The sequence below is a fragment of the Bombus impatiens genome, unplaced genomic scaffold, assembly GCF_000188095.3.
Source record: "Bombus impatiens unplaced genomic scaffold, BIMP_2.2 scf_0027, whole genome shotgun sequence".
NCBI classification, from domain to species: Eukaryota; Metazoa; Arthropoda; class Insecta; order Hymenoptera; family Apidae; genus Bombus; species Bombus impatiens.
In genome coordinates, this window is record NT_176446.1 from 1,128,630 (window position 1) to 1,140,323 (window position 11,694).

An 11,694-nucleotide genomic window follows, 5' to 3' on the forward strand; every position below is an offset into this window, starting at 1 on the left:
GTTCAATTTTTTTTTTTTTTTTTTTATAGAATCGGCGATACGGAGATCGAGTTCCGATCAATATATCCGGCGATCGAGTTTCAGATAATTTGAGAACAGAGATGTTAGTTATAAGGATATTTGAAAAATCGAAAGGCGATTTTATAACAATTTAAACAATTAAATAACATTCCGAAAAATACGAATTTCCACTAAAGAACGAAGTCACGCGCTGCCCAAATGACGCAACGGAGAACGAATTGCCAAGAAGCGACAAGAAGAAGAACGCCACTCCAAATCGATATGTAGGTGATCGAAGAAACAGTCTGCTTTAACGTATTCATCATTCGTTCACGAAACATCGTGTTAACCACCTGTGGCGATACAAAGAACATCGTGTCGTGAAAATGAAGCCGATCGCTTCCAATGTCGAAGGAATAAAAGGCCAGTGCAACCAGGTTCGGACCACGCATAGGTGAAAGTCGTTATCCGTTCCATTAACGAGCTGAACCAAGGCGTCATGGGATCGAGACAGTCCACGGGAATCGCTTCGTAACAGGGGAATTACCATGGCGAAGTTGCTTCGGTCATTAGAGACCGACCATTTGCCTCGGTTACGTTTCGAAAACGGAAATCGTGACGAAACCAGCCGACTCGAGAGAACTCGCGTGTTACCTCTCTCGGCTTTTCGGTTCTTTCGATCTTAATGACGGTGGGCTCTGTCTCTCGTTATTAGACTGCCACCATCTCGTTCTCTGTTCCATTTTTCTTCGATTACGTTAGCACCGTATTTGTTGTTCTTCGCGCGTTTCTCTTGTTTGTTTGTCGGTTTCCGAGGTTTTTCAGATCACGTCTGGTTCGTATAGCGCCACCATAAGGTTTACGTGGTAAATTGTACAATTTAAGATCGCAAGGTTGCGCATTTTCGTCCGCAAACTAATTTTCTTGCCTGTCGATTTTCAGAGATTTTTCAGATTATGTTTGGTTTTTAGTGTCGCTATTAAATTCGTACTATGAATTTTGCTACAATTTGTAATCGTACGTTCGCGAAGACCAATTTTTCTTCGGATAAATACGTGGTAGATGAAAATTATATTTAAGAAGGTAATAAATTTTATTCGACACTTTTTACTCGCTTTATTTGATTCGCTGCACATATTGTTAATACGAGAATCGTTTCTTGTATTGTTTTCGCGAATAGAAAATGGAAGAATGGAAAAGATTTACAAATAGAAATTACGAGTGGAAAGGCAACGATATTGCGGGTTAAGTAATAACTCAATCTTTCGAGCAGTCATTATCATCGCCTCGCGTGTCTCGAAACCGAAATCCAGTCAACAGTTTTCGTTGTGCGACTCGAAAATCAGCCCCGAGGGTTGGCGTAAACGTTCCCCTGGACTATTCCTTAATGCACGGATCGCATGACGTTGAAATTTCGGGCAAACCAGACCCAAGAATCGTTCGACGATGGCCCAAATTCACCAGCAGACATTCCTTTCTCTTGAGAATTTTCGGGCCACTCCATGTGAATCAATTACGACGGTGACGAAACTGCTGATTCTTAACAAATGTCTCTAATTACGCGTTATTCGTCCAGCTAACGAATTACTATATAAAAACAATTAATTTTTTTATTCTAAAAATAACAAATAAAAGTATACCAATAGCGTCGAGATAAAAGCAAGCAAAAAATTAACAGCTGATTGCTAGACTGTGAATTTTTATATAATTACGAGATATTTGAAGATGCAAAAATCCACGTAACATACGAAGTATATAAAATGTGTATAGCACTCGTTGTAGTGTTTAACAGGTGAGACGAATTTTTGTCTAAATTTGTCTCAATCGTGGTCACAAGAATTTGAATTCGTATAAATATCCTCAGAGTACTAATCTTCTACCGCTCGGTCATTAAATAAAGGACATAAGCTAAACGCGAGGACAGACGTGTAAAAAATAGCTGGTAGAAAAAAGCAGCCGTTGTTTTGCTCAGTTTCTTTCCACTTATCAAGTGAATCGGTACACGAGGCACTGTCAGAACAGGCCAATATAGTGGGGAAAACGTGCGTCTCGTAAATGGCCGATTTACACGACACGTCGCACGTGCCATTGGCAGTGAAAAACATTTATGGAAACGTGCTTCACCTTTTACGAGTGAAGCCACCGATTACTTAATCCCTTCGGGGAGAGCACCGGGAAAAAATGACGGCCTGTGAATGGCCTAGGTCATTGCCGGCGTTCCCTCCCGCTTCGTTAAACGCCGATCGATGATTTCAACTCTTTCGATACCAGGAAAAACCTGTGTCGTTTTCTCTCCCTTACATCTTCCCGAATTCTAACGAGTCTTGCTCGACACTAATCATCGTCGAGAGATTTTGCAAATGAAAATTTGTAAATTGAAAGGCTGAATTTGCTTTCTAACTCTATACTCGTATCGTTGTTTTATTTTTTCTGATTTTTTTTGTTGATTTTGAAGGTTTAATTTTTTTTTTTTTTTAAGAATCGACGATACGGAGATCGAGTTCCGATCAATATATCCGGCGATCGAATTTCGGATAATTTGAGAACAGAGATGTTAGTTATAAGGATATTTGAAAAATTGAAAGGCGATTTTAATTTTTCACCGGTTCGCAGGCTTCGATATTTTCTAAGATTCATGCTAGGAAGAATGAAATTCGATTAGGAGATTTCGGGAATTAAAATGAGGATTAAGGACGCAAAAGCCGACCTGAATTTTTAATTCCCTCGAAAACTGTGATTTTTTAAGACTGAAAATATAAAGAAGTAATTCGGTTGAGCTGTTCTGAGAGCGGAAGGCCTGACTAATTGAAAGAATCGTTTCAATTTCCATTCATTCAGAATAACGGAACGTAATATGATTTCTTCGACGGACGTCTTCTAAAATTACTTTTCGTAATTGTAAGAAACATTTTAATAAATAATTTTTAAAGTGTCAACGAACTCCCAAACATGGGTACCAAAGCTGATTAAACATCCAACATCAAATCTCTATGCTTAAGAAAAATAATTCAAAGTATGAAAAGCGCAGGACGGCGAAAACAAAAAAGTTTTGTCCACCTCGTTTTCCAAATTCTCCCAATTCTCTATTCCGCAACAAAAGCATAGCAAAACACTTATACAACCTCGTAATACCAATTCTCCTGTGCCGAGCTACAAAAAGAATCTGTGGAAGACCGAGCGCGAGACAGAGGTCAGGGAAACTGCAACGCGGAAGAAGGAAGCCGAGAAAGAGGACCGCATAGAGGACCAAAGCGAGGACCAACAGAGAAACAAGAGATCCTGGTCCGGTAACAGGTGAAAAAAAAGGAAGAAAGAGGGAAAAGATAAAAGAGAAAGAAAAGGACAGGACGGGGACACGGTGGAATGATAAATTCGCGTTCACGCGTGTTTTTTGCCCGGCCCGAAGCGGTCCCGCTCCTGCTTCGATCCTAATCGACGATCTTACGTCACGGATGCAAAGTTACAACCGGTTTCAGACAGCGAACCAACCTTACGAACTATGTTTACACGTAACGTGCGTCAGCTTCGGTCCTGTCTCTCCTTCCTCCTCTTTTTTCTTTCTCTTTTCTTCAGACAACCAAAGGTCTTCTGGTCGGTGTTGGATTATTTAACGAGAAACCTCTGCTTAGTAAGATGAAATCATCTGGCGTGTCTGACATTGTATATTAAGCGAAGAATAAATAGTAGTTTGAGTGATTTGGTACTGCTAGATTGTTCTGCCGGTCTTCTTTGGCCTTCTTGGCTTCGGACCGGCTTATTTACTCGTTTTGAAATCACAGTTGCTATAGAATTATAGAATTTATAGAAGCTATTTTACTTGGTACAGTCTACAACGACGATGATTGACAGGAAGTGAATTTATTTAGTTTCTAACGACGAAGATCGTGGAATTGAGAAATCGACGAAGAAAGTCTTCGTACCTTTATCCCCTTAGGAGCTCATAAAGAACGTCTGTCTTGTAGCGTCTATCCGATTAACATAGAATGCTTAATTAGATCTAAGAAATACCGAAAGATCAAAATCCAATCTTCGAAAAAAAAAGACAGTATTTTGTTTAGTTATACAAATCTAAAGATATGACTTTTAAAGATAGTCATCGCTCTAAGCAACACGTACGATTTCCGACAACTACGTACGATCGATTTTCCTAACTTTAATAACTGTACAGAATCCTAACACCAAAATCACGATGACGAACGAACGAATAAATCGCGAATTTCGGTGGCACGAGCAATTTCCAAATTTTCAACCCTTCGGTATCCTGCAATTGGCGATTCACCGTAAAAACCGCGTGGGTCCAGTCAACACGTTCTCTGCTGGCACCCTGGAACCGGAACGAGACAAAATTCGTCGAAAAGGAACAAAACGGGAGAAACGAAAGAAAAAAGAATGAAACCGGAACGTGAAAGAAAAAAAGAAAAAAGAAACGGGAATACGTTCTATCCTCCGTGTCGTCGTTCACCTCTGTTATTTCAATATCCGTGAATGGCCGCACTATCGAATATTGAGTGCCAATATTTGCGCGCTCCTCGGTCCACGTTTATTCTATGTCCAAAATATTTTTTCCTCTAAGGTAGAAAAAGAAAGAGAGAGGGGGAAACGTCGACGGTAAGAGAGCAAGGGGAGAAGGGAGGAAGAGAGAAAGAGAGAGAAAAACGAGAAACACGCATAATTAAACCGGTGCCGCGAGGCATACGTTCACGGCCGATTAAGAGATCCAATTAAAGAAAGAAGGCAAAAGGACGACTCACCTTTCTGCAGTTGGCCATGGTCCGCGTTCATTTTCGCCTGCAACAGAAAGTGCTGCGCTTCACTAAGTAGAATTAGCACGGGGACCGTGAAAATTTCGGCCATTCTGCTAAAATATGTGCAAGCGGTTGGCTCACCTCGTAACCTTGTTTCGCGCCCCGTCCGCCACCCCAATAGTCGCTCTCCTTGTCGTGCGGATTGCATTGCTGCGACAGAAAAAAAACAGATATATGTTAGTTTATATAGAGCGCAAAGCACCGAATATAGGGCACAATGTCTTTCTTTTTCTATGTTTGAATTTATTCTTCTTGACTTAGACACAGCCGGAGGAAAAGATAGCTGGACGCGTAGTGGAAGTAGATATCATTGAAGTTTTCTTACATATACAGGGTGGTTGGTAACTGGTGGTACAAGCGGAAAGGGGGTGATTCTACGCGAAAAAAGAAGTCGAAAATTTAGAATAAAAATTTTTCGTTCGAGGCTTTGTTTTCGAGAAAATCGACTTTGAATTTTCGCTCGGTACGCGTGCGGTACGTTATAACGGATCTCACTGTAGATCGTTGTCTCGATGGAAAAATTAAAAAAAAATTTTTATTCCATATTTTCGACTTCTTTTTTCACGTAGAATCACCCCCTTTCCGCTTGTGATACATGTATGTATGTATTTGTAAATGTGAATATTAATTCCAGTTACGTGTGTACTATTGGGTTGGCAACTAAGTGACTGCGGATTTTGTCATGAGGTAGTAATGCCATTATAATTAATGCCAATAATTATAAAGACACGTAAAGACAAGTGAAGCTGAAATATGTAACGCTAATGTTAAAATGACTGTTTTATTTGTCGACCTACTTTTGATGTTTAATTCTTAATGGCACACGTAGGACAGTGCTCTTCTTTTTCCATATTTGAAGTTATGCCTCTATTTATATTCTTCTATATTTCGTATCTCCTTTGTTTATTAAATAGGTATTCATTTCCCGATTTATTTTTGACGATGAATTTTTAGTAGTACGCGTAATGTAATCTCTCTTTCCTATGTTTAAATTGATTCTTCTGTTTCTAATCTTTCGTATCGTCTACTATGCTGCTTCCAGTATCTTGCGAGCTTAAATATCGCGTTGTATTTTAAGAGGTAGACGCGTCGTACGATTTTGGTCTTTACAGCTACACATTCGAATCGCTTGGCTGCCGAGACTCCTATAAGCGAACTAGAGTTGTAGAAATAAACCCTGACAGTTATTGCACAATATATAAAGATGATTCGCTTATGACGACACCAAGTTTGTCGCGATTACAATTTTGTGCCTGAAAACAGCTTGTTTCCATCATTGGTATATTCGCTGTAGTTCCGTTCTAGAATCAAATAATGTAACTTGTTTCTTATTTTCTCCCAAAAGCTATATCAATCACGATAAATTTGCAAAACAGTATGAAATACTACAACGAATCCTGATTTCCTATTTGATCATGAAACTACATCGATTACGTTACATTTATAAAACAGTATCAAATCCCACGAATCCTAATTTCTCTAGGCAATTGCGAAACTATGCTACCGTATGAGCCTGTTTTTGCACGCTGGATGCGTATCATGCAGAAAGAGAATCGTGTGAAAAGGGTCACGAAAAAATTGGTGTGCAACAAGGTGTAAAACTTGTATTAAACTGGCGCAAGTTATACAGCAGGCAATTTAAAATACAGAGACGCGTTCGTTAAAAACATTTTGTTTAATAAACACGTATAACCCACGTGCTTAAGAAAGCACGAGTTTCAAGTATCCGCGTAGGGTACTAACCAGCCAACTAATTATTACCGTGCGTTTTTGTAACCGTGTACGACTAAATCAAACGTGTAAATGCGAATAAAACGTGTTAAAAGAGCTGCGCGTTTCAAAGAACCGTGTAAGAAGAATATCGCGTAGAAATAGTCACCAGGTGCAATTACATTAAGTAACAGAAAATAAGACCAGAAAATAAGTCGATGAGAAGATCATGATTCATCGTGTTTCATCGACGTAACATCGTCGAATGGTAATCACCGAAAACCGCGTAAAGAGTATCAATAATTGATAAATGGAGTATCGTAGCGAAGGACGAGGGTTGGTAAGCTGGTGGAAGTGAGGTGGAGTGTGGAAAGTAGTCGAACTGGAGGAGGCGTGGGCAGCGAGGATCGAGGATGGCAAAGAGGACGGCGAGGGGTAAAAAGCACCGTCTAGACACAACATAGACGAGGGTGGCGGACTTAGACTGTGACCTTGGGCATCACTCGGCCTTCTACAGAGACAAACAATCCAACCCCCTCTTTCGCTCATAAATTGTTAGGCGAAAACGCGTACTTCAGCCATAGGGGATGGAAAAGTTGTAATATAAAGGGGTTGTTTAAATCACGCGACGAAAGAATTCATTTGAGGGAAATTGAGCGAGATTTGATAAAATGAACAGAGCAAACGATATCTTTCGCTGTATGTTAATTTAATTAATATAAAAAAGAATCACGCGCGATTTAATTAATATTTTATAGAATACACACGAGCAACCGGTTATTAATGCAACGCAGCTACCAGTGTATAAAATCAGAATAAAAAATCTTGCACAATAGCGAAACGTTCGACGATGAAACAAACGGAATTTTATAAGTAATTTCGATCGATTATAAATTATCTGATTATCTCGTTAGAGGTCTATGATTTATAACAAGTACTTTGTTAATTTATCAGTAGTATTAATCCACGAATTATTGTCCGAGAAATTTCGTATTTTTTCAAATCGTAGGACAAAAGCAACGGAGAGGGAATTATTAAGCCGTTTCTTCAAAATTCCTTTCCACAATCGAGTTTATTAAAAAGCAGAATCTTAATAAACTGGATCTAATCAAGTTGACCGCTAAAAAAATTTTATCCGCATTGGAAAATGAAATTTACATACGAAAAACTCCGCCCGAGTCTTCCCCAAATCCAGTCAACCCGAAAATGAAATTTTACTCTCGTTAAACGTAAAACTATAAATCGAACGTCATGAAAGGGAAGCTTCGTAATCTTTCGAATTTGTACACAGTAAATCACCGGCCGTCCCACTAATTGCCTACAGGAGAAAATTCTTTCCCTCGATTGACGGCTCCCATAACACGAAGGCTGGAAACCGTGGGCGGTTTAAAAAGCCAACGAAATACACGTACGACAAGGGGGACACCGGGGATGCCAGGAACATTAAGGGATGACCTCGTTTCCCTTCTCACGACCTCCTGAACCACAAACGACCGCGTACCACCCTCCGACAGGCCTCCGCAACTCGCAGGACCTTGCGTGTGGTCACGTATCCATCTCGAAGGACTCGGAATGCTCGAAGTAAAGGGTGGCCTATTCCGGACGAGGGATCGCGTTACACGAACGATAAAGTAAACGCGACCATTCGAATTCCTCTGTTCTTTCTACGTTATTCCTTGGCAAAATTGCTAGCAGTAGACTTTCTGATATATAGCTGACGTGTCTGAAATATTTGGCGAGCGATTTCACGTTGATAACGAAGCTTTTAATTCTTTCGAGAACGATCGTGTAATTTCTGTACCATTGCTATTTCACGACTCTGATAAGATGGTAGAAAAGTAATAAATAAATTATATTTCTGTATTATCGTAAATACGGGTATTTTCACAGATAATTTTATTCAATTTAATCTTTCTGAGAATTTTTCCTGTATTTTATAATTGTTGCAAAATGGTAAAAAAAAAAAAAAAAAAAAATAGTAGATGAATTAAGTGTACGTATAGTAAATAAAGAGTTGTTTCTAAGATAATTTTATTAAATATTGCAATTTTTGTAACAGTATTCGCGTTGCTCCAGCGTTCTCTAACGTAAGTGGCCATTTTTCGCGGAGACCAATGGTCATTTTTTAAAAACCAGTTAGTAACAAGACAAAAGTCTTATTTAATTTATTATATATTTAATTTAGAGTCTATACAGAGGAGAAAGGAAATTAGTTTGGCAAATATCGCAACAAATATTTATAGATTAACGATTGAAAATGGTATATGGAAGGATGAAACGAGAACTTGATCGTAAAACAATCGAGCAATAATACTGAAAAGCCATCAACCTTGTCGTAAGTCGATGTCGAAGGTGATTCGTCGATCGACCTAGTTCGGTAAGTACGAATCGATAGCGAGCCACTCGCTGCGACTGAATTTTACGCCCCCATAAATCCGAGGGTGTAGGACCGACCTAGAAACCGAGCTAAGGGACACCATAAGGCGTCGAAAGGGCAATGCTTTCGTCGGTCGCTCCACAGGTGGCTCGTGAAACGATCCGATTCTTGTGAGAAAGTCCAAGAACGTGAAGGGATATGCATTTTCCGTGCGAGGATGGTCAACGCGGCCCTAACGCCGTCGAAAGCTCACCCTCTCGCGAACGACCGGATAAAATCCCTTCCAGATATTGCGATCCTGTCCACCGACACTTTTATTGAAACAAAATTTCGATGTTTCTCCCATTCTATTTGCCTGTTGATCCGTGCATTTACGAAATTCCTTATTTCATTGAAATTTCTCCATATACTTTTATCGATGCTGATGATTGAATTTGAACGTTTGGAGACATAATTAATCGTCTATCGTATTTCATAATTATTTTTACTGCGATAAAACGTAGGATACAGGACGAAAAGATTTCGTTTCTATTTTTTCGTGTTATGTTATAGAGATGGCCCGGACGAGAAATGTTTGAGAACGTAAAGTACTTTTTATGGAAATTTAGAACTTTGCTAATTGCAAATTACTGTATTCCAAGGGATCTGAATTTTCTAGTTTCGTGTTCCGAAAATGTGAATGCTTTTAAAAAATAAGATCTAAGTAGGCGAATTGCATATAAAGTGTCGATTAATTTTCGAAATTTGAAAGTGCCATTGTGAGTTACCATCTTTTAAAATTATTCTAAGCTCCTCTAGATTTTTGGACATTTAACGAAACTAGTTCATTTCCATATCCTCGTGTTCTAAAAATTCTCAACTCCTTGCAAAAGAAATAGGCACAGTAAATTGTTCGTATCAACGAATTAATCAAGTTGAAGTTGTACAAGCTCTGTAATTTCAGGTAGCCATGCTTTAAAGTTAGTCTCATTAGAAGCACACACGCAACACTTGTCGAAAAGATTCTGCTTCTGTTCTAAAAACTTTCACCGCCCTAAGTAAAACCATCCGAAGGTGGGAAGATTCTTCACACGACAGAAAAAAATCATGAGTGTTTTGAAGCACAGGCCGGAAATGGGTACTATCCGTTTCTATTTTAAAACCGTGAACGAGAGCAGACAGAAAGTTGGAGGAGCGAGCTCAGGGCGAAGGAAATCGTTGCTGAGCAGGAACAGACCGATTCATCCCTTAAATCCATCCATCCGCTGGCAGATGGAATCGAGATCGGTCACGTGACGGTTCAAATTGGATCTGGTAATGAGAAGAATAATTGAAGAGCCTGGAAGTCGAGCGACCGAGTAATGTCGCCCTTTGACATTTGTCTGACATTTCCTACAAGGGTTGCCGACCTAAATCCCTTTAAGTCGAACCGACCTTACATTATATTTACACGAGAAAAAGCGGAAAGGAACTTTGGTTAGTTGCATTCTATTATATATCAAGACTATCAACCAAAATGAGATTTATATACAGCAGAGGACGAAACGAGGTATTTTGCAAATTGCAAAACAAATTGTACTTGAGAAATATAATGTACACTGCAGAGTAGGGAAGCGCCAAGAATATAGTGAAAAACGTCTAATATAAATGTTACTATTATGTGCATATATTAGAAATAAATTACCTACTTAGCTCTCAATTTCATTTTCTTCGCTACTATAAATATTCATTGTTCTTTTCTAAACTTAGATTGAACGATTAATCTTATTAATTATCCCACTGATAATTAAAGAGCACAGGAATATAAGAGGGTTAAGTAACTTAATCTAATATCAGTGACGGATTTTGAAACGTGTCATCCGGCGAACAGTCGCTTAAATTTCTTAATAATTCAATAAGAGAATCAGCCTTATTGGTATGACGAGCACGTTCAAATTTAAAAGTAAAGTTTGAACAAAGAGGGCGAGGGGTACGAGCGAAAAATAGACTGCAACGGATGTAATATGTATACCGGTACATGGCCCTCCTTATAACGCTGGAAGCTCTGACATTCGGTAAACCAAGAAGCTTTCCACCTCCTCTAAAGCTCCTACTGTGCAGCTTTATTAAAAACCGAAGTCAGAGACCCAGTAAAATTTCTCCACTCGAGGCCTCTCCATTCCGTCACTGAAGCACGAAGCGAGTTCGTTGATCGAAATATCCACGATCACCCTCCAGCTACTCCCGCATCCCCTTTTCCAAGCCACGTTTTTCGTGGACACGAAACACAGGCCCTTCAAAAATTCAACTCGATAATTTCCATCGAGCCGGAAACACGACGGCGTGGGACGAAGAGGGTGGGGATGGGGGAGGTTGCGTCGTCCGATGCAACCCTTACGTCCAGGCGAAAAAAAGGAAGAAGAGAGAGGGCGAGAGGATAGAGACACGAGGGAGGATGGAAAAGGCGAAAAGGAGGGAAAAAATGGAAATACATGCTCGACGATCCCCGGATTGGTAATCCAACCTACCCACGAGCAGCTCGAAGGGAAGATAAAGAAGGGAAAAAAAATACATTTTAGCTCGCATCCAGGCGCTGCAGCCACTCTCTCCTCTCGCTTCGAAACCCCCTTGGCTATCCTCTCTCTCTCTTTCTCTATTCCGTACGTCGGTGTAGGTGGTCGGGCCGATAGTCGAGAGAGCGTCCCGATAGCAAAAGGACGCCGACGCCCGGCATCGGAGGGTGGCCGGGGAAAAAAAGATCACAAGGACGGGGGTAAAAAGGAAGAAGGGGTTCGTTCGTTCGTTCGTTCGACGGATGAAGAGAGAACGCGACGGGGACGAAGA

At 40.0% G+C, this 11,694-nt stretch overlaps 1 protein-coding gene across 3 annotated transcripts in view; it reads right to left on the bottom strand.

Annotated features, from left to right (window-relative positions):
• Positions 1–11,694, bottom strand: part of LOC100746679 (zinc finger protein rotund-like) — a 173,534-nt gene that overhangs the window by 119,207 nt on the left and 42,633 nt on the right. For 2 of the 3 annotated variants that reach the window (XM_012386927.3, XM_033320958.1), the window contains exons 2-3: positions 4,887–4,955; positions 4,752–4,788 (exon numbers count right to left, since the gene is read on the bottom strand). In XM_012386927.3, coding sequence (XP_012242350.1) covers positions 4,752–4,788; positions 4,887–4,955 — 106 coding nt within the window. Of the gene's footprint in view, positions 1–4,751; positions 4,804–4,886; positions 4,956–11,694 lie in introns of all 3 variants that reach the window. The other variant, XM_033320955.1, reaches the window with a different exon arrangement.